Raw genomic sequence first — 24,617 nt, 5'->3', positions numbered from 1 at the left:
CCCCACACACTGTGCCCCGCACCAGGCCCCCTCAGTCAGGGCCTGGAGACCTGTCCCCACACACTGTGCCCCGCACCAGGCCCCTCAGTCAGGGCCTGGAGACCTGTCCCCACACACTGTGCCCCGCACCAGGCCCCCTCAGTCAGGGCCTGGAGACCTGTCCCCACACACTGTGCCCCGCACCAGGCCCCCTCAGTCAGGGCCTGGAGACCTGTCCCCACACACTGTGCCCCGCACCAGGCCCCCTCAGTCAGCAGGTGGCCTGGCCACCTCTCCAGGAGCCTCAGGGCCATCTATGGACCTCTCAGGGGGATGGTCCCCTCCTTACCCTCTTCCTTACCCTCCTGTCCACTGCCACTGGCTGCCCACTGTTTCTAGCCTGCCCCCACCTCCACCCTCCAGGACCCGAGCTCCTTGGGTGACCTCAGCAAAGGATCAGGAGTCCCCCCTTGCTTCTCCTTCTTGTGTGCTGTGCTCCTGGGGCTCTCACGGTGACCCCCTCACACACAGGGCAGGGGATGTGGGGAAAGGCAGCCAGCACTGACCCTGGCGCCCTGGGGCCCCACATGGGCAGTATGGGGAAGAGGCCTCTGCCCCAGCCACTGGTGGCATCAGCTTGTGCTGTCCCCAGATCACGCTGACCACCATTGGCTACGGGGACAAGTACCCCCAGACCTGGAACGGGAGGCTGTTAGCTGCCACCTTCACCCTCATCGGCGTCTCCTTTTTTGCGCTGCCTGCGGTGAGTCCCAAGTCCCCCTCCCCCGCCCCCGTTGCAGATGGGGCTACTCGGCTGCCCTGGCCATCTCCACTGTGGGCTTCTGTGGGATCCAGCCTCCATGGAGCCAGGGCAGGGGCTGCTGGCCTTTGGGGATGGTCACCTCCTGGCCCCAGTGCCCAGGCCCATCATCCTGCTGAAATTTGTTGGTCACTGGATGGAGCCTTGTGTGGGGCTGTGGCTTCCAGGGCCTCCCGGTTTCAGGCTGCAGACACTGGCATGGACAACCCTGCTGCACGGAGGCTGGGCGGGCACGTGGCCTGAGCTGACCCTGCCCCCTCGCAGGGTATCCTGGGCTCTGGCTTTGCCCTGAAGGTACAGGAGCAGCACCGGCAGAAGCACTTTGAGAAGAGGCGGAACCCGGCAGCTGGCCTGATCCAGGTGAGCTGGCTGGTGCAAGGCCCAGGGAGGTGGGAGCAGGGCCTGGGTGGTGTCCAGCCACTCACGGCCTAGGGGGTATAGGGGCACTGGTCCTACTCAAGCTGCCAGGCCTTGCGCTGGCCACCCCTGCCCCACTGCTGGAGTAGAACCGGCCTATGCTCCAAGCAACTGTTTTGTTTGTTTATTTTTCATGATGTTTATATGAAAGCAGAACTAGATGTTCCATCCATTCATTCACTCCCCAGATGGCCACACTGGCTGGGGCTGAGTCAGGAAGAACCAGGAGCCTCCTCCAGGTCTCTCCAGCAGGTTCCGGGGCCCAAGCTCTCAGGCTGTCCTCTGCTGCTTTCCCAGGCTGTTAGCAGGGAGCTGGATGGGCAGTGGGGCAGTTGGGACATGAAACACAGTCTATGTGGGGTGTCATCAGTGAAACCACAGTGCTGGCTGTGTGAGGAAGGCTGCTGCCCAGGTCACCCTGCCTGTCAGCTGCCCAGGACAGGGTTTGCCTCAGGTCCCAGAGTGCCAGGACATTAGGCCCACCCCTTCCTACTGCCCCTGCTGGCCCTCTGGGTCTGGGCGCCTCCCTCTCCTCTGACCTGCAGAATGTCCCAGGCCCAAGTGCGGCTGGAGTGCAGACTGCTGCAGACCAGGAGGGGCAAGCTTGCCTACAGAACCTGCTCCAAAGCAGGGGATGTCTAGGCTGATGTCCTGTAGGTCTGTCCAAGGCTGCCAGCTAGGGTGAGGACTGGGAGGGCCTGGGTTGAGCCCTGGGCTGGGAGGGCCTGGGTTGAGCCCTGGGCAGAGGGCCTGGGGGTAAGCCCTGGGCTGGGAGGGCCTGGGTTGAGCCCTGGGCAGAGGGCATAGGGGCGAAGACTGGGAGGCCCTGGAGGTGAGCCCTGGGCAGAGGGCCTGGGGGTGAGCCCTGGGCAGAAGGCCTGAAGGTGAGCCCTGGGCTGGGAGGGCCTGGGTTGAGCCCTGGGCAGAGGGCCTGGGGGTGAGCCCTGGGCAGAGGGCCTGGGGGTGAGCCCTGGGCAGAGGGCCTGGAGGTGAGCCCTGGGCAGAGGGCCTGGGGGTGAGCCCTGGGCTGGGAGGGCCTGGGGGTGAGGACTGGGAGGGCCTGGGGGTGAGCCCTGGGCAGAAGGCCTGGGGGTGAGCCCTGGGCAGAGGGCATGGGGGTGAGCCCTGGGCAGAGGGCCTAGGGGTGAGCCCTGGGACGAGGGCATGGGGGTGAGTCCTGGGCAGAGGGCGTGGGGGTGAGCCCTGGGCAGAGGGCCTGAAGGTGAGCCCTGGGCTGGGAGGGCGTGGGGGTGAGCCCTGGGAAGAGGGCCTGGGGGTGAGCCCTGGGCAGAGGGCGTGGGGGTGAGCCCTGGGCAGAGGGCCTGGAGGTGAGCCCTGGGCAGAGGCCTGGAGTGAGCCGGCTGGAGGGCCTGGGTGAGCCGGCTGGGAGCCCTGGAGGGAGCCTGGCGGAGGCTGGGGAGCCTGGGCTGGGGGCATAGGGGAGGACTGGAGCCTGGAGGGAGCCTGGCAGGGCTGGGGTGAGCCCTGGGCAGAAGGCCTGAAGGTGAGCCCTGGGCTGGGAGGGCCTGGAGTTGAGCCCTGGGCAGAGGGCCTGGAGGTAAGCCCTGGGCAGAGGGCCTGGGGGTGAGCCCTGGGCAGAGGGCCTGGGTTGAGCCCTGGGCAGAGGGCCTGGGGGTGAGCCCTGGGCTGGGAGGCCCTGGAGGTGAGCCCTGGGCTGGGAGGCTCCAGAGGTGAGGACTGGGAGGGCCTGGGGGTGAGCCCTGGGCTGGGAGGCCCTGGAGGTGAGCCCTGGGCTGGGAGGGCCTGGGGGTGAGGACTGGGAGGCCCTGGAGGTGAGCCCTGGGCAGAGGGCCTGGGGGTGAGCCTTGGGCAAAGGGCCTGGGGGTTGAGCCCTGGGCAGAGGGCCTGGGGGTGAGCCCTGGGCAGAGGGCCTGGGGGTTGAGCCCTGGGCAGAGGGCCTGGGGGTTGAGCCCTGGGCAGAGGCTGTGGATGGGCAGGCGCTTCTCACCTGGTCTCTCCCACAGTCGGCCTGGAGGTTCTATGCCACCAACCTGTCCCGCACTGACCTGCACTCTACGTGGCAGTACTATGAGCGCACAGTGGCCGTGCCCATGTACAGGTACGCTGGCATCTGCAGTGTCTGCCTGACCGAGCTTGACTTTTTCCTTTGAAATGTTCTCATTCCAGGAGGGGGCTGGGGGCTCATCTCGGGGTCCTATTCCTCTGCCCCTCTCTAGCTTCCTGCGCCCGCATGCTGCCAGTCCTGGCTGCGGGCCTGCTGCTCACAGGTCATGTCCCCAGGCCATGGCTGCCCGTGGATCCTGGGCTGGGAGTCTGCTCCTCCCTGGGGGTGCAGGTAGAGCCCCCCACAAGGCAGGGGGTTTGTCTGCTGGGGTTGGGAAGAGACCCTGTGAGGCTGCCCCCCCCAGTCGGGGGGCTGCCTCGGGAGAGCAGGCGGGGGTCATCTGAGTCCCACCCGCCCCGCTGTTGCTGGTGGTTCACCTGGCCAGCCCTGGCCTGCGTCTGTCTGCCAGGCCCTGGGCACCGTGTTAATTCTCTGTTCTGTTGCCCCCACTGCCCTTCACTCCTGCCCGCTTCCTTTTGACCCGTTTCCTTGGCTCCCGCCCCTCCCTGTGTGAACACTCAAAGCTCGCAAACTCAGACCTACGGCGCCTCCAGGTAGGAGCTGTGTGGCCGGCTGGCCGCTCTGTGCTCCATGTCCTCCCGGCCCTTCCTGTGCTTCCTGTCCCCTCGTGCCCTTGACCCAGGTCGTGTGTTCCCCTGCCTGCTCCCTGCGTTGTCCTACCCCCGCCCGTGGTGTTTGCTCTGCCTAGGGCCACCATCAGGCCCAGCTGGGGCGTGGTTCAGAGTGGGACAGAGCTGCCCTGGGTCGCTCCCCAGGCACCCTGGGCTTGGCTGGCCCTGTCCAGCCTCCTGTGGCCCCCTCATGGGCACTGTGCTGGGATGGAGCCCCTGGGCCGCTCCCTGGGCACCCTGGGCTCCCCCACAGAGGATGAAGGTGACGGGGGGGGGGGGGGGGGGGAGGGGGCGGAGGGAGGCGGCGGGGGGGCGACGGCTGTACTTTCCTCATCCCAGGCCCGGCCCTCCTCCAGATTCAGGCCCCAGCCAGTGCCATTGTCGGGCCCAGCATCCACACAACTTCCCTTGCCATCCAGGATGAGCCAGAGATAACTAGGCTGTGTCAGGCCCTGCCAAGGCCTTGCGCTCTGTCCCTCTGTCCCTAGCGACTATCCCCTCTGGTCTCCATCTGACCTTGAGCTGTCCTGGCCCCACCCCGCCTGACCCATCTGACCCCGCCTGACCCTATCTGACCCTGTCTGGCTCCGTGACTGTCCCTGTTGCCGTGAGTGGCCAGGCATGGTGGCTCCGTCTGGCTTGGATGCTCTAACCCGCCTGTGTGTGTGTGTGTTTGTGGTGGCGGGGTTGGGAGGGGCCAGGCACCATTGGACAGACACCCCCAGCACTAGCTGACTAACCGGCTGCCCTGCTCCTGCTTGTCCCCTGGGGCGACCGGGGGGGGGGGGCAGGGGGAGAATAATGTGGTGGGCAAGGGTAGGCAACCCCATGCTGAGGCCCATCTTTCAGGGGCTGCTCGGTGAGCAGGGGCTGGGGCCCAGGGTACCCAGAGGACAGTTGGGGCTGGCGGTCCTCGGGGCAGGATCTTTGGGAGGCAGGGACAGAGACATGGCAGCCAGGCCTGGGGCCGCAGTGCAGGGCATTCACCTAGGCCTGGGGAGGGTGCCTGGATATAGGGAGCCCCGGGCCTGTTCTGCAAGGTGAGTCGGAGACTGTGGAAGCGGTGGGCACCCCTTGTAACTGCCTCGGCACCACTACCTGCTATTGTCTGTGGCTGCCCTGGGTCAGAAGAGGGGGTGACTCCAGTACAGGGTGAGGGGCGATAGCTGTGGCATCAAGCCACACCCCATTCCCAGTTGAGAGGTGGACGCTGGGGGCAGGGCTAAGGCGCCCCGGGGGCTGGCTGGTGATCACTGGAGGCAGGCTAAGGCATCCTGGGGGCCAGCTGATGGTCACTCGGGGCAGGGTCAAGGTGCCCCGAGGGCCAGCTGGTACACTCTGGGACAGGGCTAAGGCAGCCCAGAGGCTGGCTAGTGGACGCTGGGGGCAGGGCTAAGGTGCCCTGGGGGCCAGCTAGTGCACTCTGGGGCTGGGCAAATGTGCCCTGGGGGCAGGCTGGTAGACGCTGGGAGCAGGGCCGAGGCGCCCCTGGGGCTGGCTGGTGGACGCTGAGAGCAGGGCCGAGGCGCCCCTGGGGCTGGCTGGTGGACGCTGGGAGCAGGGCCGAGGCGCCCCTGGGGCTGGCTGGTGGACGCTGGGAGCAGGGCCGAGGCGCCCCTGGGGCTGGCTGGTGGACGCTGGGAGCAGGGCCGAGGCGCCCCTGGGGCTGGCTGGTGGACGCTGAGAGCAGGGCCGAGGCACGCCTGGTGGATGTTCACGGTACTTCCTCTCGTCCAGGCTGATTCCGCCGCTCAACCAGCTGGAGCTGCTGAGGAACCTCAAGAGCAAGTCTGGACTCACCTTCAGGTCAGCGGCCCCTGGCCGGGGGGTCTGCCGCCGCTGCCCCTCAGGACCTCCTCTCCGGGAGCCGTGGGTGGAGGGGCCAGGAGGCGTAGAGTAGGGCCGCCAGGGGCTCCTGCAGGCTCAGCACCAACATCCTCTCCTGCCATTCTCCTTTGCTACGGAATCTGACCTGAGGTGGGCAGTGCAGGCTCAAGAGGGCACACACACTCACGAGCACACGAGGGCACATGGCAGATAGACATGAATGCATGGGGGCACACAGGCCCATGGGCAGACGCATGGACACACGGGCCCACGGGCAGACGCATGAACACATGTGGGCCCACGGGCGGACGCACGGACACACACAGGCCCACGGGCGGACGCACGGACACACTGGACACATTGGACAAGTGGAGGCTGAGAGCCGCAGCTGGCTTGGCTGAGGTCAGTGTCCTCCAGCCTCCATGAGAGGGCTCCCAGTCTGGAACCTGTGACTTTTTTTTTTTAAGATATATTTATTTACTTATTTATTGGATTTATTTTATTTTTGTTAGAAAATCAGATATACAAATAGGAGGAGAGACAGAGAGGAAGATATTCTGTTAGATGATTTACTCCCCAAGTGGCCACAATGACCAGAGCTGAGCCGATCCAAAACCAGGAACCCGGAGTATCTTCCAGGTCTCCCATGTGCATGGTCCCAAGGCTTTGACTGCTTTCCCAGGCCACAAGCAGGGAGCTGGATGGGAAGTGTAGCAGCTGGGATTAGAACCAGTGCCTTTGTGGGATCCTGGTGCATTCAAGGCAAGCACTTTCTCTACTAGGCTAGCACGCCAGGCCCAAACCTGTGACTTTGACCTCAAGGGGATACAGAGAGCAGGGTACTACATGGGGCTCAGACCTTTGGCCTCTCGGGCCACATGGGGATCCCTTCGGTTGAGGCCCCTGACCTGCTCACTGGGTTCTCACGGTTGCCGCAGGCTGCACATGGGTGGGTACTTGAATACTTTGCTGCCCGAGGGCCAAGGGAGGGGGAAGTAGAGGGTCTTGGGGGGCACCCTTGGTGGGAGCAGAGCCAGAAATGACATCCTGTCACTTCTGTTTGAAGGAAGGAGCCTCAGCCGGAGCCAACAGCAAGGTCAGTGCCCTGCTACCGCCCTCTGCCTATGCTGGGGCACAGCGTCCATGTTGTGTGTGTGCAAAGGATGCAGACTACGGCTGGGCCTGGGTGGGAGTGTGCACCTGCCAGGTCCTCACGCTCTCCCGTGGGTGTGCACCTGCCAGGTCCTCACGCTCTCCCGTGGGTGTGCACCTGCCAGGTCGTCATGCTCTCCCGTGGGTGTGCACCTGCCAGGTCGTCATGCTCTCCCATGGGTGTGCACCTGCCAGGTCCTCACGCTCTCCCGTGGGTGTGCACCTGCCAGGTCCTCACGCTCTCCCGTGGGTGTGCACCTGCCAGGTCCTCACGCTCTCCCGTGGGTGTGCACCTGCCAGGTCCTCACGCTCTCCCGTGGGTGTGCACCTGCCAGGTCCTCACTCTCCCCGTGGGTGTGCACCTGCCAGGTCCTCACGCTCTCCCGTGGGTGTGCACCTGCCAGGTCCTCACTCTCCCCGTGGGTGTGCACCTGCCAGGTCCTCACGCTCTCCCGTGGGTATGCACCTGCCAGGTCCTCACGCTCTCCCGTGGGTGTGCACCTGCTCTCATATCAAATGGCTCCCATGTTCCTCCCCTTTTCTTTGGATTCAGTAGGCAGCTCTTTGCTATGTGCCCTGGGAAATTCTGGTAGCTCCCTCACGTGTCCGTGACGCATCCTTCCACTTGCTGGTGTAGGAGTTTCTGCTGGAGTTCTTGCTGCATGCTGCCAAGCTGGGTAGACCCCTGATGTGTGGCAGCACAGGATTGGGCAGGTTGGGAGGGGCCGGGCTTGTCCTGTAGCCCCACGTAGGCTGTGTGCTTGCTGAGCACGGAGTATCTTGGGGATGAGTTTCTGGGTTCTGTCCTGGGAAGGGTGGGGAAGCCCCTTTCTGCCCGTCCTGATGCTGTTCAGGCGCTGACCGTGTCTGGGGTTCCCCGTGCTCCCACTGTGCTCAGAGTCTGGCCTCCTGCATGGGACCCCGGGCCAGCCCTGGTGGGCCACGTGCACATGAGAGCTGCTGCTGTCTGCAGTGGACAGAGAAGCCAGGGCACGTCGCAGACCTCGCATCCCAGACCCAGGCTGCCTGCGCCTTCCTGGGTGGAGGGGCTTCGGGGCTGCTCAGGCTGCTCGGGTGTGGGAACGGGGCCCCCACTCCAGCCTTGCAGTAACAGACGGTGGCCAGTGCCTCAAGCTGAGGAGTTGGGCTCCAAACTCCTAAAGGCTGGCCCAGAGCCCAGTGTGGCCCTGGCTGGAGGGTGCCTATCAGGGTGAGATGGAGCGGGGACCATCCTCTCTCATGACACTGTCCGGGTGGCTGGAGGAACACAGGAGATCCCGGCGGCCTATGGGGCAGACTTCTGCTCTGCCACGTCCTGCCCTGGCTCCTGTGGTCTCTGCTGCTGCCGTTGCCGGAATTGCCCCTCCGACGAGCTTCTCTCAGCCTCTCTCTCTCTTTCTCTCTCTCTCTCCTGCCCCTCCCCTAAATCTGGAAACCCTTACTGCCCCCCAAGTGCTTTTAATCCCTGTCACTGCCCTTCTCGGGCTGCTCTCTCGTCTGCTCTGTCTTTGGGGATAAGAGGCTGACCCCGAAGCAGAACCACAGGTGAGGACCCTCGGCCCCGCGCTCCGGTACGTTCCAGGGCCCCCACTCCTGTCTCGCTTGCCTGCCCATGCCTCCCCACGCTCTGCCCACCTAGGGCCTTGCCCTCAGGTGAGGACAACTTCTGCCCGCTGCTCCTGGAGACTGGTGGTGTGGGGGGCTCTCCGTCCTCCGTGGACAGTCACGCACTTCTCAGTGGTGCAGCAGGTCCACAGGAAGAAGTCTGTCCGTGGTGGCTGCTGCGGGCAGGCTGCCTGAGGAGGGCAGGTGCCATCCTGCACTGGGGCACGGCGGTGCTCCAGGGCCCCTGAGGCCCCTGCCCGTGGGGTCTGAGTGGGCAGCTGGTGTGGACACCAGGATCTCCTACTCTGCCGCGGAGACCCCTTCTGGCCCTGACACGGGCACACCTTGGCCATGCCCTGGGCGGCTCGTGGGGTTGAGCCTGTGTGCCCAGGCTGTGTTCCTGACTGCTGTTTCCAGCTCATCTTCCCTTTCCATTCCCTGCCCTGTGGGGCAGTCTTTGGTCCCAGGGGTTCTGCAGCATTGGTCTGCGCTGATTGGGGTCCTTGGTACCCCATGAGGCACAGGCGCCACCCCAGACTACATGACCAGGTCACCGACTGGGGCCCCCAGGAGGCACTTCTTAGGGGAACATTGTTGTGGCAGGCACTGGGGGCCTGTGGCCATGTGGAAACGAGGAGCCAGTTGGCCAACGGGGGCGCACACCTTTGCCTGCGTGGAGAGGCTTCTGAGAGCTTGGTCCAAGGGGCTAGTGCAGAGTGGGCACCTGGGGGTCTTCCGGGAGCAGGGTCCAGGGCCATGTGGGGTGGGGAGCCCCATGTTGGGAGGCCCCCCGGGAGGAAGCAGAGACATGGGACCCCTAACCCAGTCCAACTGGGCCACTTTTTGTTTTCCGGTTTTACTTAAAAATCTGCAGGAAGAAGTTCTGGGGTGTCAAGGGCACTGCTAGCTGAACTCGGGTCACCCAAGCTGGGGGTCCCCAAGCTCCTGATCCTAGCCTCTCTTGGGGGAGGTAACTGTTGCCTCCTGCATGAACTGAGGCCCTTGATGGGGGCGCTGAACCTCTTTCCCAGCATGTCTGTCAGGAGCACCCAGTGGGCCAGCCCCCTCCCCAGCACCCCGCGGGCCAGCACCCTCCTCAGTGTGTCTGTCAAGAACATCCTGCAGGGGCCCGTCCCGAGATGTGGACCCAGGGTGCTGCCCCCTGTGCTACATCAGCCTCCAGGAGTGACCAGGGCTCCCTAGCACCTCCCCACTGCTCTTCCAGCCCTGGCTGACCTGTGGCTCAGGTGACAAAGCCTCCCATCAGGCACCGGGTGGCTGAGGCTGGCCATGGCCAGCACAGTTGCTTTCCTGGAGGCTGAGACCACTGCCCTAGCCTGTTGCCTTTTTTAGGGCCAGTGGGGTTGGGGGAGACCTCATGCTCCTTGGCTGTCCCTGAGTGCCCTCTGTCCATCCCCCTCTTGTCCAGAGCTGCTGGGCCCAGGGAGTTCAGATGTAGCCTGGGCTGATGCGCATGGATCCCTCTCCCTGCTCAGCGTGGCTCCAGGCTTAGCTGCCCTGCCTCTCCCTGGGCTTCCACTGGGGACCTCACTCCCACCCCTCCCACTTTGAGGTGTCTGCCTGGTCAGAGCCCCCTGCATTTATTCTGCCCGTAGCTCGTGGGGAATGAGCTCACCTGCAGGTGACGATGGCCAGAGGGGGACCTGGAGATGGAGGGGCGTGTCCAGGCTTGGCCACATGCCCCTGCTCTAGCTCTAGTCTCCTTCAGGTCCAAAGCCGAGGCCCAGGCTGCAGTGCTCTTGGGTGACCCTGGGTGATCATGGCGAGGGCCTTGGCCCTGGGTTGGGCTTCTGACAGAGGTGAGAGCAGCAGCCGCAGGAGGCCGCAGTGCTCTCTGGCCACCTGCTGGCCAGGAGGATGGGGCTCCGTGGGCACCCCACCCCCAGCCCTGTGCATCCCGATGGCTGAGTGAGTTTGGACTCATCCTTGCCACCGCAGCCTTTGCCTGCCCACTGTCGGGAGCTTCATCAGCCAAGCTTGCACGGGGAGGGGCTCTGGCCCTTTGCTGCACCTGCCCATGGGCGCAGATGAGCAAGGGGGTCACAGAGTCTGTGTTCCCTGCGGCCGGGAGTGTCTTGGGCTGGGCTTTGGGGCAAGGGAGAGTGCTCAGGAGAGGCGAGACCACCTGTGGCCTGGCATGGTACACAGAGGGGCATCTCCCTTGGAGAGGAACTGAAGCTTATCTGGACTGGGCATCCTGGCCCCTGCCCCTAAAAGGCCTCAGCGGGTGCAGCTGCTGCCCCTACCTGTGCCCCGGGTGCCTGTGGGACACGGGGTAGACCAGGCCCAGTGGTGGGCGGTCATCCCTGTGTCCTCTGCTGGCCTGCCTCCCTGGCAGTGGCTGCTCAGCAGGGCCGAGGCCAGGGTGTGGTCATCCCCACCGCTGCCCCCTCAGAAACTAACCCACAAGTCCTTGACTGCGTGAGCGAACTCCCCACCCACAAGGGCAGTGGAGGCAGTGAGGCTGTGGGTCCCAGTCCACAGCTGCCGGAACTGTCTCCATGGTGACCAAATAGCCTGGGACCGAGGCTTCCTGCGAGAGTCCCCTCAGTGTGTGCATCCCCTTGGCTGCCGGGATGTTGGGTTCTCAGGATGCCGGGGCCTCCATGAAGGCCTCCGGCTTGCAGTTTGAGGCAGAGCTAGGGAGGCACTAGCCATGGCTGCCCAGAAAGCAAGGCTCCGCGTCCCCTGCTTCCCTGCCATCCGCACACGTGCTGAGTGACCCCTGGCTTTCTTTCTCTCTCTCTGATGGTCCTGCTGGAGCAGCCAGAAGGTGAGCCTGAAGGACCGTGTCTTCTCCAGCCCCCGCGGCGTGGCGACCAAGGGCAAGGGGTCCCCCCAGGCCCAGAGCGTCCGGCGCTCCCCCAGTGCTGGCCAGAGCCTGGAGGACAGTCCCAGCAAGGTGCCCAAGAGCTGGAGTTTTGGGGACCGCAGCCGTGCCCGCCAGGCCTTCCGTATCAAGGGTGCTGCTTCTCGGCAGAACTCAGAAGGTGCGTGTGGCCAGGCTTGGGGTACGGTTGGGGAGGTAGGGACTGCAACCATGGGGGGATGTGGGCTCCAGCCACCGGGGGATGTGGGCTCCAGCCACGTGATCAAGGCTCTTTTATTTTAAAATTTTTATGTATTTGAAAGATAAGCTACAGAAACAGATAGAGGAATTTTTTAAATTATTGGTTTACTCTCTTAAATGGTGGCAACCGCTGGGGCTGAGGCGGGCTGAAGGCAGAAACTCCATCCAGGACTCACTGTGGGTGCAGGCCCAAGCATTCCTCCTCTGCTGCTCTCAGGCCACCGTCAGGAAGCTGGGTGGGGCGTGGAGCAGCCGGACCTGACCTGTTGCCCACACGGACATGCTCTGGCTTTCGACACTGCCCACAGTGCCCACCTGTGTCCAGCCTATGTGTCAGTGCTGTGTGTGGGTGAATGTATGTGTGTGCACGGGTCCCCTCCTGTTGTATGATGCCTGTTCTGTCCTGCACCTCTGGGGGCTGCAGCGGCAGCCTGGTCACGAGGGCAGAACCACAGGAAGGAAGGACATGCTGGAGGTGGCACCCATGGAGGGGACCGTGGCTGCGCTCACAAGCTCTGTCCCCTTGTGCCCAGAGGCCAGCCTCCCGGGAGAGGACGCCGTGGAGGACAACAAGAGCTGTACTTGCGAGTTTGTGGCCGAGGACCTGACCCCTGGCCTCAAAGTCAGCATCCGTGCTGTGTGGTAAGGCTTGGGGGGGCGGCGCCTGGGGCCCGCAGGGCACAGGGGGGCTTGAGGCGGCCAGGCAAGGGCAGCCGGGCCCTGAGCGTGGCTCTTGGGAAAGGGCCAGGCCTGTGGCTTGGCAGTGCCCCTCAACACCAGCGTTCCCCGCCCCCAGCGTCATGAGGTTCCTGGTGTCCAAGCGCAAGTTCAAGGAGAGCCTGCGGCCATACGATGTGATGGACGTGATCGAGCAGTACTCGGCCGGCCACCTGGACATGCTGTCCCGCATCAAGAGCCTGCAGTCCAGGCAAGAGCCACCCCTCTGCTGCCCGCCATGTCCACTGCTCCTCAGCTTTCTGTGTGCACACGTCTGTCCTCCCCTTTCTCCCCACCCACACTGGTGGGCCTGTGTGTGAGTGCACACGTGGGCACACCTGCAGACGCGTGATTGTGCTGTAGGTGGGCACATGCATGCAGGGAACGGAATTGTAAGATAAAGCCACACGGACCAGGATGCTCCCATCCACAGTGCCCCTGTCCAGGGCACGGGGTTACCTGAGGGGAAGCTGCAGCTCACCAGCTCTGCCACTGTCCGCTTGGCCGGGAGACATGATATGTGTGTGTACGCATGAGGACCTCGGCCAGGAGATGAGAAACGTGTGTGTGTGTGTGTGTGTGTGTGTGTGTGTGTGTGTGCACAGACGAGGACCTCGGCCAGGAGATGAGATACGTGTGTGTGTGTGTGCACAGACGAGGACCTCAGCCAGGAGATGAGATACGTGTGTGTGTGTGTGTGTGTGTGTGTGCACAGACGAGGACCTCAGGCAGGAGATGAGATACGTGTGTGTGTGTGTGTGCGTGCACAGACGAGGACCTGGGCCAGAAGATGAGATACGTGGGGGTCACGTACACACAGACAAGGACTGCACACCTCCAGGGTAATGCATGCCTCCCACGCAGGGACACACACGCTCACAGATATGAATGTGTACATGTGTGAGTGTGGGTAGCACTTTGAGGAGCTATGTCCCATTATGTTCATGGCCCTTGCAGGGACGCTGTGGATACTGTGGGATGGTCCCTCTGGCCTTCGGTACCTGCTTCGCAGGGAGCCAGGGCGTGGTACCACGCCAGCAGTGACCACGTGCTGTCCATGTGTGTGCGTTGTGTATGCCGTATGTGTGGGGTGTGGGTGTGCATGTGGGGTGTGTGTACTCGTGTGTGCATTGCCGTGTGGGTGTGTGCTCATCAGCGTGTCCCAGCATCCTGACTCTCATGCCTGTGGCCGTGTCTCTCACAACAGCTGTTTTTGTCACCAGGATGTTGTGTCCCATCCTCCGTTCTCCCTCTTCTACCCCTTCTGTCTGGAAGCAAAGCTACCGCCCCGGCCCCACCCCCCGGGGCCCTGTCCTGGGCCGGGCTCCCGCCTGCAGGAGTGTCGGCAGCTGAGCCAAGCGTGGTACCAGCCCTGCGGGCCAAGCTGCCGGCAGCTGTGGGCGGCTGTTGTACGATGCGTGTGCTGGTGTCTCTTTCTTGTCTACTCTGCCAGGATAGATATGATTGTGGGCCCCCCACCCCCTTCAACTCCCCGGCACAAGAAGTACCCCAGCAAAGGACCCTCGGCCCCTCCGCGAGAGTCGCCCCGGTTCTCCCCTAGGTCAGGACTCCGGCGCCTGCCGCCTGTCTGTGGAGTGGACAGCCCTTCGCCCAGGCCACATGACGCAGCACCGTGTGCTCCCAGGGACATGGGGCCAGCAGGGTGGGGCCTCCTGCCAGGCAGCCTGAGGGTCTGTTCCCTGGGATCTGGCTGCGAGATCTCCCTGCCCCACTCAGGTGATGCTGCCCACGTCCGATGCCACATGGACCCACGCTTGGCCACACACCTTCCTGCGTGGGGCGCCACTGTGGCAGGACCACTGCCCTGTACTCCGCCAGGCGTCCTCACATGAGGTCATCAGGCCTGGGTACAGGAGGGAGGGGACGGTTCTGACCCTTCCCCGGGCCAGGCACCTGCCCATGAAGCCACTGCCCAGCTGGACGCAGGCAGGGATTGTCCATGTTCCAGCCGTGGCCAGGTGGGTCCTGCAGGCTCTCCCCCACTTTCAAGGCCTAAGGCGGGAGGTGGTACAGGCTCCTGGAAGGACTCTCCCCAGCCCCAGGAGCAGCTGAGTGGCCGGCGGCGCCCGTCATGTGGCAGGGGTGAAGGCGCTGGACCCCTGTGCCTGGGCTGCGTGGACATTTGGTAGCCAGGAGCCCCAGCCCCTCTGTGTGCCCCTGGCATCTGCCTGGAACCAGGGGCACCCCATGCATGTGGCAGCATGAGCCCAGCACAGCATGGCGGGCTGCACCCCAGCTGGCGCTGGCTTGAACCCTTCCTCCGAGCCCCCCAGAAGAGAGGGAGCACTCCCCCAGCTGCCCAGACTGAAGGCGACCAGGGCGCACGCGGTGAGTGTGGCTGAGCCCGAGGGTGCTGGGCTGAAGGAGCCCGCCTTTGTACTCGGGTGCTGGGCAACTGCAGCCTCATCTCAGATGAACTCAGCTCGATTCTGCGCCTGCACACACAGAGGCCCTCTGACAGACATCAACATGGCACATAGGCACACTCATGGACACTCCACTCAAGCACGCCCTGTGAACACACCCGCGCATGTGTATGGACATGTGACCTCGGCCCCGTTGTCACCCCTCTGATCTGTGTGCTGCGGTCCCCTGTGCTGCCCCGTGTCCCTGCCTCCCAGCCTTATCCCGCATGGAACCTGTACTCACTGCCCCGCTTCTGTCTGCTGCCGGCACTGAGCCCCGGGCCCGAGGAGGCCCTGTGCAGCCCGGAATGGGCTGAGCAGGGTGTGGTACTCTCTGTGCTCCTGACACCCCCCACTGGGCCTCTGTGGGCCCCGGCAATTGAGGAGGTGAGGGTGGATGGCCCGGTGGATGTTCTCCCCGCTTGACCCCTCCTAGGGTGCTGGGCCCTGAGCGGAGCAGATAGGGACAGGGAATGGGACCCCGGGGTGTTGGAGCAGGTGGGAACTGCTGTCTGCACCCTGATACCTGCTGCCCCGGGGGCTCAGGCTGGGCCTGGAGAAAAGGGCAGGACCCAGCCACACCCACCCGAGCTCACACAGGGGACTGTCTCTTCCTGGCAGAGTGGACCAGATCGTGGGCCGGGGCCCGGCCATTACCGATAAGGAGCGTGCCAAGGGCCCTGCTGAGGCAGAGCTGCCGGAGGACCCCAGCATGATGGGCCGGCTGGGCAAGGTGGAGAAGCAGGTGAGAGCCCCCGGACCCCACGTGCTCCCCTGAGGCTCTGAGCTGGCCCCTGCGGCCTGGAGCCTGCGTCCCTGGGCAAGCTGCTGTGTGAGTTCCTGCTCTGGAGTCCCAGGCCCCGGCTGGACCTTCACTGCTTCCACCCCCATATGGGGTCTGCTCCTGGGAGCACTGGCCAGGGGCAGCCGTGGCGCCCCTCCTCCCAGCAGCCCCTCTGGCTCCACCCTCAGGTCCTGTCCATGGAGAAAAAGCTGGACTTCCTGGTCAGCATCTACACACAGCGGATGGGCATTCCCCCGACCGAGACGGAGGCCTACTTTGGGGCCAAGGAGCCAGAGCCGGCGCCGCCCTACCACAGCCCCGAGGACAGCCGGCAGCAGGCAGACCGGCACGGCTGTGTCATCAAGGTCGTGCGCTCCACCAGCTCTGGTGGCCACAAGAACTTCTCAGCACTGCCTGCCCAGGGCCCGCCCTCCGCCTCCTCATGGCAGCGCCCAGGCCCTGGCGCATCCCCCGTGGGGGACCCCGGCTCACTAGTACGCATCCCGCCACCCCCAGCTCATGAGCGGTCCTTGTCAGCCTACGGTGGCCACAGGGCCAGCGCCGAGTTCCTGAGGCCGGAGGAAGCACCAGGCAGTCGGCCGGAGGCGGGGCTAAGGGACAGCGACACGTCCATCTCCATCCCGTCCGTGGACCACGAGGAGCTGGAGCGTTCCTTCAGTGGCTTCAGCATCTCCCAGTCCAAGGAGAACCTGGACGCCCTCACCAGCTGCTGTGCGGCCGTGGCGCCCCGGGCCCGTGTGCGCCCCTACATCGCTGAGGGCGAGTCGGACACGGATTCAGACCTCTGCACGCCCTGTGGGCCACCACCCCGCTCGGCCACTGGTGAGGGCCCCTTCAGCGACATGGGCTGGGCAGGGCCCAGGAAGTGAGGCCGCTGGTCCCCTGGCTGCCCTGCCTGGCGCTGCCCTGGGGACCCTTGCAAGGCGGGGACTGTCCACAGCAGGGAACCCCGGGGTAGCTGTGGCCACCCTGCCTGCGAGGGTGAGGGCCCAGGGCACACTCAGCAGGAGTAGATGAGGTGGCATTATGGCACCGGGAGCAGGGTATGGGGAGGGCAGACCTGGTCCTACCGATGCCAACCCAGAGGGTGCAGCAGCTTTGTCCCTCACCGACCAGCTGGCTCTTGTGTCCTTCACCCTGACTGCCCACTGAGACGCGGCCGGCCAGCCAGCTGCTGGTCAGCAACTTTACCCTGCTCCTCTGGGAGCTGAGGGTCTCAGAACCCTGCCCAAGAGCTGAGGAAGGGGTGAGACCATGGGACCCCTCGGCAGGCCCTACAGCCTGTGTGAGGAGCGTCCCACATCTGGCCAGCAAGCTGTGGGGACCCGGAGGCAGTGCCCGGAGTCCTCTTGGCTGCCTGCCATGGCTGGCAAGCTCTGTCTGTGCCTGGAGCCCTGCTCCACCAGATCCTGGGCCCCAGGTCCGAGGGCGTTCTGGGGGCAGTGCCGCGAGGATGGGGTCAGGGTGGGCAGCTGGGCAGTGTGGGCCCACTGAAAGGAACTCTGGAAACAGCATCAGGGAGCCCTGCATGGGGCACCCTCAGCCCTGCTCGTGTGGCCCTGGGCTCTAGGGGTGGTAAGTCTCCCTCTCCCATGTGGACATTGTTCTAAAGTGGGCAGCATGATGGGAGGGGGCAGGTGGGTAGAGATGGCACAGGGCTGTCCTGGGTATTCCCTGTGGCCGCTGTTGACAGCTGGGCCTATGCCACATCTAGGAGCTCCACCTCCCACCCCGCCGCGCTGGAAGCCCCAGGGCTGGGTGACAGGCAGGCGGCTCCCCCCCAGTCCTGGCTACCCAGCAGTCGCAGAGGCAGGACAGGTGTGCCTGCCCCCGGGCTGTTGATGTTTGCCCCTGGAAGACAGACTGGGAGCTAGCCTCGGCCTTCAGGCAGGCACCCTGGGATCTGCGTGGGACCCCAGTGACCAAGGGCAGAGGGTCCCTGACATGAGGTGTTTGCAGAGCATGTACCCCCTCAGCACACCAGCACACATGGCTGTAGCCATGCACACATGAACGCTCAAAGGTGTGTGTCCAGCCCACACAAGCTGCATACATGGACATGTGCACCCTGACGCATGTATGCACAGCCCACACAGTGTCTGCACACTCAGCATACAGTGCCAACATGGCTGTGTCCACACTCATGGCTGACATGTCCCCCGCCCCTGCCTGAATCAACAACTTGGGCAGTCCTCGGTGTTCGGCCACGGAGCCGGGGTGGACCCTGCTCTCGAGGGCTCCGTGCAGTCTTCCCACTGCCCTCTCTCTGCCGGCTCTGTGGACACACGTCTGCATGTCCAGCTTTCCCAGGCCCCGCCCTGGCTTCTGACCCAGCACCCAGTACGGCTGTGTTGCCCTGGAGGCGGTCAGTAGATGGCCGAGGGCACCTCCCTAGAGGCTCAGCCAGGGCCCTGCCCAAATAGGTCGGAACCAGCATTTCCATGCTTCCCGCTTGCTGCCGCGTGAGCACATCTCTCCTGGCTACGGAGTCTGCGTGTGGTCACACAGGGGTCCGAGCCGTCTACGAACACTCCAGGAGGGCACTGCTGTGTAGGAGCGGGGGTGTCATCCATGGGGTCGCACTGAGACAGACCCGGCCACCCTCAACACAAGCAGAGGGAAGTGGCCAGGCCGAGCAGGAGGCTCATTGTGGTGGGGACAGTGTGGTCACAGCAGATGAGTGGGTGGTGGCCCTCAGCTGTGGGCGGACACTTGGGCATGGGGTCTCACGGCTACAATTCTGCCCAGATGATTCAGTGGTCAGCTAGGCCAGCTCCTGCTCTGATACTGGGCTCCCCTGACCCTGCTCCAGTGGGGAGGGTTTTCTGGAAGAAGCTTAGGGCTGGTGGTGGCCCCTGTGCCTTCCTGAGCATAAAGGAACAGGCCATGTTTGGAAGGACAGCTGTGGGGCTGGCAGGGTCCAGCCACCCAGATAAGTGCCAGGCAGGATGGTCTCTGGGTGTTGTCTTAACGTTCATGGACAAAAGTCCCTGAGGTCACTGCATGCCTGGTCATGGACACACAGGGGCCCTGCCTCCAGCTGGCATGGCCAGTGGCCAGCACAGGGCAGCAGAGTAACCGTTGGCACCCCCAAGCCTTCCACCTGCCAGGATCTGCCCCCCACCCCTGCCTGTGGCCCTTCCCCCACGTGGCTGCCCCCTCCCTGGCGCTGTGGCCTTTGCCGTCTGCACTTTGTCCTTGCTCCAAAGATGCTTCTGATCTGCCTTCTGCCCCTGTGCTTGGGTCCTTGTGGGAAAGTGACCTTGGGGTTACTGCTGGGTCTCTGAGACCCCAGACATGGACAGGTGGGCACCTGTGCCCCAAGGACTGGCTGGCATTGGGACGGGCTGGGGAGGAGGGTTGTTCTGGAAAGCCCTGCTGTCCGGGCCAAGTTGGATACCCGTGCCCCTGTGCACTTAGTAAAATGCAGCAATTCCACCTGGACCCTGTGTCGGCTCTTGATTGTCGTGTGGCTGGTCTGGGCAACCTGCTGAGCACCACCCTCACTCCCAGGGCCTCCAGAAGGCTGGGACGGGGGCAGCCTAGAGGCGGGGCTGTGTCCCACTGGGAGTCCAGGCACCTGGGTAGGACCCTGCCATGGACAGTCAGTAGCCGGCGCCCAGGCACCTACCTGCTGTCCCAGCTACCTCCAGTGGGGTGAGCTCACAGAGCTGAAGCCTGGCCCACTTGACCCCGAGGTCTGGCTGTGTTTGTGTCCTGGGCCCGTGGCTGTGTGAGGGGCAGTGTGGTATGCCCAGCCCCCGAGGGGTGACTAGTACTGCCAGCCCTCTAGCACTCAGGGCCCTGTCCTCTGCCCCTCACCCACAACCCCTCCCTGCTTCATCACCCTGGGGCAGGGCGCCAAAGGGCAGAAAGTGCGGGGCTGCGGGCACAAGATGTGCTGGTAGAACATGTGGCCCTTGGAGCCCCACTCAGGCCCTGGCCATCACCCTGCAGTTCTGGTCCAGTGGAGGTTGGACCCCCTGGGCTCTGAAGGTCCCCACCCCACACACAGGTCAGGGTGCTGAGGGCAGGAAGCCTTGGGTGGGGCTGCATCAGCCTCACCTGGGCTCTGGGGCTGGCTGTGTCCCCTCTGTCATCGGCCACCTGTCATCCAGGAGCCCAGGGCTGCTGCCGTGGGGCCAGAAAGCTGTGGGCTCTGGGCAGGCGGGATGCAGAGGTTGTGTCCAGAACAGCCCCCAACCTCTGGCCTGGCCAGGAAGGGCCATCAGGGGCAGCACCAGAGACCCTCTCCTCAGGTGGAGGGACTGCGGGGGTAGTGGGGGCAGTCACAGCAGACCCCTGTCGGTCTACTGTGGCCTGGTGGCCATAGCCAGGTGTCCACCAGGGGGCAGCACTGACCTGAAGGAGGGCCATCCCAGGCACGGCCCTCCAGCGCTTCTCCCAGGCCAGACCTTTAGACCACACTTGCTGAGCAGTGCTCCCAGGCCTGGATCCCTGGACATTGCCCAGCTCATTGTGGGTCTGTAGACCCCCCAGGGCTGTAGGCCTGGATCGGGGCCTTTGATGTCCCCAAGGGGCCTTAGGCCAGAAGGCATCCTGAGTTGTTAAACCTGGGGGGGCATCCCAGAGTCCAGGGAGCCAGAGGAGGGGTACTGTCCAGGCGTCGAACAGTGCCCCAGCCCCGGGACTGTCCCTGTTCTCACACCCATCCAAAACATCCTCTAAACCTAGAGTCTTCTGAGCCAGGACCCCAGACACCATGCTCAGACAGAGGGCACCCCGCAAGCCCCCAGCCAACACCAGCCACTCTGCCCTGCTGAGCTACCTGTGCAGGCTGCTGCCCACCCAGCAGGCATGCAGGGTGCACTCGCTGCCTCAGAGGCAAGAGCAGGGACTGGCAGCTCCCGGGAGGGTTTGCTGAGGGCTCACTGACCTGCATGCCCTTGGTGTCCCGGCCATGCCCAGGTAACTAATCCAGGTCTTGCTCACCCAGCTGTGTCCACCAAGAAGAGCAGCGCGGGACACCCAGCCCTGACCTTAGGCACAAATTTCCCTGAAACCCAAGGGACCACCTTGACAATGGGGGCACTTCCTGGGGTGGGCAGGTTGAGGGGTGACTGCCTGATTCCTGCACAGCCCTGGGGAGGGCTGGACCACTGCACAGTCATGGGGGGCTGGACCACTGCTCAGTCACAGAGGGCTGGAGGGCTGAACCACTGCACAGTCATGGGGGCTGGACCACTGCATTTTCATGCCTGAGTTTTCTGCAGTGTTGAAGGCAGCACGGCTGCTTCCAAGCTTTCAGAGCAGAAGTGTCTGCTGGCTGTGTTCTCTCTAGACTCCTGACACACACACAAACACGTGAACATGCACGCATGGATGCCCATGACACAGGCAGAGTCTAAAAGAAGCTAAATGAAATGACACATCTGGACACTAAATTTTTTGGAGAGTTTTATTTTGTTGACTCTTACAGTCAAAATTACAGAGAGAGAGGGGCACAGCAGATCTTCCATCCGCTGGTTCACTCCCCAAGGGTGAGCCTGCCCAAACCCAGGAGCCAGGAGTCTTTTCTTGGTCTCCCATGCAGGTGCAGGTCCCAAGGCTTTGGGCCTTCCTCCATTGTTTTCTCAGGTCACAAGCAGGGAGCTGGATGGGAAGTGGAGCAGCCAGGATACGAGCCATTATGTGTATGGGATGCTGGCGCAGCAAGTGGTGCCCGCCCCATGAGATGAAATGGTGTTTGTGACTCCAGCTGAGGTGAGGCCAGGAGGAAGTGAGCTGGCATTTCCCATGGAGTCTGTATCCATGGAAGCAGAATTCTTAAACGCCAACAGAGGACATGCCGGATGAGCATGCATTAGAGTGGGGAAGACACCACGGGGACCCCAGCCAGGACACCAGAGGAGACCTTGCCCGGCTGACCTGCCAAGGGGATGGGCGATCCCAGGCCTGGCCGTCAGAAGGCAAGGGCTGACATAGCCTGTCTTGGCTGGCTCGTCTGGCAGTACTTGGGCCAGCTTAGGTCTTCACTGCCCATCCCAGCATGCCCATGGCCCTTGCTCTTACCGGCTCCACCGCAAGCTGAATCTGATGCTTCTGGCCAGGGAGAGGTCACTGCATGCTGCCCCTGGAGCCGGGCAGGGCCTGGGACACAGGTCCTCTCAGCCGTCTTCTGCCCAGCCCTCTTGAGCCATCTGTACACACAGCAGCGCCTGGGCCTGCTCAGGTGGAGCCTGACGACATGTGCCCTGGGTGCCAACTTCCCCGGGCTCCACGGGGCATGGCAGAGCCCACCGCTGTCTTCTGCTATGTCCAGCAGCTGTCCGTCCTCACCCCACACTGTGGGGTCCTGCGACCACGGCTGTCACTGTCCAGTGAGAATGGCATGAACTCACTGTGCAGCTTCTGGGGGGTCATTTGTCATCTGGGGAGAAAACCAGCAGATGGAAGCTCTCTCTGAAACTCTGCCTTCCAAATAAACATATAAAATCCTTTTCTTTGTTTCTTTCTTTTTTTTTTTTTTTAAAGAAAAGGCAGCCCCTTGTCTCAAGCCTCTGGCCCACTGGACTCTCTGTTGGGGCCCCAGTCCTGGGGCTCAGGAGCTGTGTCCCAACTCCCTGTGGGCCCTGCCTGTCTCCAGCCCCTCCCCCCTTCCCCTCCTCTGTCAGCCCTGGGCCAGGCACCACCTGCTGACCAGTGCAGGATGCACACTTGCTGGGCCTAGAGCAGCAGGGTCGTCCAGAGAGGCACTGGTTCTCTGGGAGCGCGAAGTGTGGATGAGCAGGGGGGGTGCGGGCAGGGAGACAGGTCTGGCCCCCTTGAAGGAGAGGGGGCCAGAGGCCAGGTCAGCAAGATGAGCTGGAGCTGAGGGTCTGGGCACAGAGCCCTTGCAGGAGATGGGCTGGCTGCACATGACCTAATTTGGGAGACTCCCAGGTGACCCCCAAGGCTGGGAAGATGGATGGCCTTGGGCTGTCCTGATGAGCTGTTTGTGGAGTCTCACTGGGAAGCAGCGGCCATGCAAGCAGCTCACGGGAGCCATGTTGGGGGCCGAGGCTCCAGAGGCTGGAGACCCCGGTGTGAGGGAGGATGAGGAGTCTGGGCTCGTGTGGGGTGGGCCGGGCGCTGGCTCTGCTCTCACAACCTCACAACCTCAGCTGTCCCAGCTGGCAGAACAAGAGGTGGGGCAGCCTGGTCAGGGTCCAGAACACCTCACCAGGCACTGGGTGGTAGGGCCCTCCCTGCCGCAGAGTCCCGGCCCTGGTTTGGGGAGCAGCAGTTGCCCGTGGCCTGTGTGGTCTCCTCTGGGAGACGCCCTGGGTGGGTTGAGGAGAGGGGCAGCTGTGGCACTCACCCTGGCTCCATGGGATAGGGCTTGTGGGAGGGTCATTGTATGCCGAGTGTGGCTGCAAGGTTCCTGGGGGTCCCAGGCACCACAGACAAGGCCTGGCCCAGGTCCACTAGGGAGGGGATCCTGTGTGCCCAGACCCCTGCAAGGGAACAGGACACTCCCACCCCCACAGCAGGCCCGGGTGTGGACGGACCCCAGGAATGCAGCGGTCAGCAGGCCTGGCCGGGCTGCAGGATGCCAAGGTCGCTCAGGCCGGGAGGACATCCGGCAGCGTTACACCTCCTGGCTTGGGTCCAGAGCTCTCCCCTGGGGCGGGGCTGTCGTCCAGCTGCTCCCCCAGGAAGAGGCTCAGCGCTTCCACAGCACGATCCAGGAAGAATGGAGTGATCAGCCCCCAAACACACACCCAGGCCTGGAACCTGGCCCCCGCTGGCCACGGTGCTCCAGGGCCCAACCATCACCTGCCACACGCGTCTCAGGGGCCTCTTGATGGGCACCCGCCCCTTCCCTCTGACCACCCTACGGTCCCCTTGTCCAGCCCTGCCGGAGCCCGGCCCAAGTTGGTCATGGTCGTGGACATGTGGCTTCTCCAGGTCCCCTCTGTCGGGATGTTGATGGCAGTGCCCGGGGGGGGGGGAGCACGAGGATCCCCCCATCCTGCCCCCCTCTCCCGAGCCAGTCTTTGAGTCCTTGGGCTCCTGGGACACCCCTGGTGCTCCACTGCTCCACCGCATCCCAATCCCGCTCCGGCCAGCCAGCAGCTGGTTGCCATGGAAATGTCCTTGGGACGTGGTGGTGGCCAGGGCAGGGCGGGGCTGGGGGAGAAGCCCCACCAGGTGCACCTAGCCCTGGAGCTGAGCCCAGGCCCGGCTCGCCATCCACCCTCACACTCAGCTTGGAGCGGGGGACTGAGCCCTCAGGTGGTGGCAGAAGAGTCCCCCCACCCAGATTCAGAGGCAGGGAGGAGGGCCAGGCCGGTTGTGCTAATGAGCCCGACTAATCCTGCGGTAAATCCCTGGGAGAGAGCCGGCGAGGTCGGGTCGGGCAGCTGTGTGTGAGCCGGCCGCCTCCTGCTCCGCCCGGCCCCCCTCCTCCCTCCAGGGAATTCCTGACAGGCGGAGACTGGACCTGGCTAGGAAAGGGGCGGGTGGAGCCTGCGTCCTTGTCAGAGAAAGGGCAGGGGACGGACCCAGCTCGCGACTGTGGCTGGGGCCGGCTGGCCAGCCCTTGGGCCACGGTGCCGAGCCCAGCTCCCCTCCAGCGGAGCAGGTGCTTGGCTCCGCCCTGGCGCTGTCTTGTGCACCGCCATGGCTGGCCCCTCAGGACTCTGTACCTTCACACCTCAGGGTCTTCTCAGGACGCCTTCCTGGTTTTAACCCAGTTCATTATGCGTCTCCCCGCGTCAGCGGTGAGGCAGGAGGGTGAGCCCACAGGAGTGCTGGGTCTGTCTTGAGAGGCTGGACAGGCAGCATGCTCAGCCAGGGTACCCAGAAGGCATCACCGCTGCCCAGCGCCCCAGTGTGCACCAAGAGGGCGGAGTGCGCTCAGGCACTGTCCAAGCCCTGGGGCTGGCCTCCCCCGGCCTGCTGGTTCAGGCTTGGGCAGCTCCCCTGCCTGGAGACACAGCCCCACCAGCAAAGCGCCAGCTCTGGGGGCTTGCAGGACAATCCTTGAGGGGAGACCCATGGGGGGGAGGGGCTGGTCCAGCCTCTCCATCTCGAGCAGATTCGGGGAGTCACTTC

At 64.0% G+C, this 24,617-nt stretch overlaps 1 protein-coding gene across 6 annotated transcripts in view; it reads left to right on the top strand.

Moving 5' to 3' along the window:
* Nucleotides 1–16,426, top strand: part of KCNQ2 (potassium voltage-gated channel subfamily Q member 2) — a 30,547-nt gene extending 14,121 nt beyond the window's left edge. Inside the window, exons 6-17 of one of the 6 annotated variants that reach the window (XM_040988156.1) lie at nt 632–742; nt 1,064–1,159; nt 3,202–3,296; nt 3,827–3,856; nt 5,672–5,740; nt 6,828–6,857; nt 11,306–11,529; nt 12,143–12,251; nt 12,406–12,537; nt 13,780–13,887; nt 15,374–15,497; nt 15,725–16,426. In XM_040988156.1, the coding sequence (XP_040844090.1) occupies nt 632–742; nt 1,064–1,159; nt 3,202–3,296; nt 3,827–3,856; nt 5,672–5,740; nt 6,828–6,857; nt 11,306–11,529; nt 12,143–12,251; nt 12,406–12,537; nt 13,780–13,887; nt 15,374–15,497; nt 15,725–16,426 (1,830 nt within the window). Of the gene's footprint in view, nt 1–631; nt 743–1,063; nt 1,160–3,201; nt 3,297–3,826; nt 3,857–5,671; nt 5,741–6,827; nt 6,882–7,017; nt 7,042–11,302; nt 11,534–12,142; nt 12,252–12,405; nt 12,538–13,779; nt 13,888–15,373; nt 15,498–15,724 lie in introns of all 6 variants that reach the window. The other 5 variants (XM_040988157.1, XM_040988161.1, XM_040988158.1 and 2 more) reach the window with 5 other exon arrangements.
* The last annotated feature ends 8,191 nt before the right edge of the window (nt 16,427–24,617 follow it).

Source organism: Ochotona curzoniae, unplaced genomic scaffold (genome assembly GCF_017591425.1).
Source record: "Ochotona curzoniae isolate NIBS_2020 unplaced genomic scaffold, NIBS_Ocur_1.0 contig_48, whole genome shotgun sequence".
NCBI lineage: Eukaryota > Metazoa > Chordata > Mammalia > Lagomorpha > Ochotonidae > Ochotona > Ochotona curzoniae.
The sequence above is the reverse complement of the archived record's forward strand: the minus strand, read 5'-3'. Positions and strand labels throughout refer to the sequence as shown.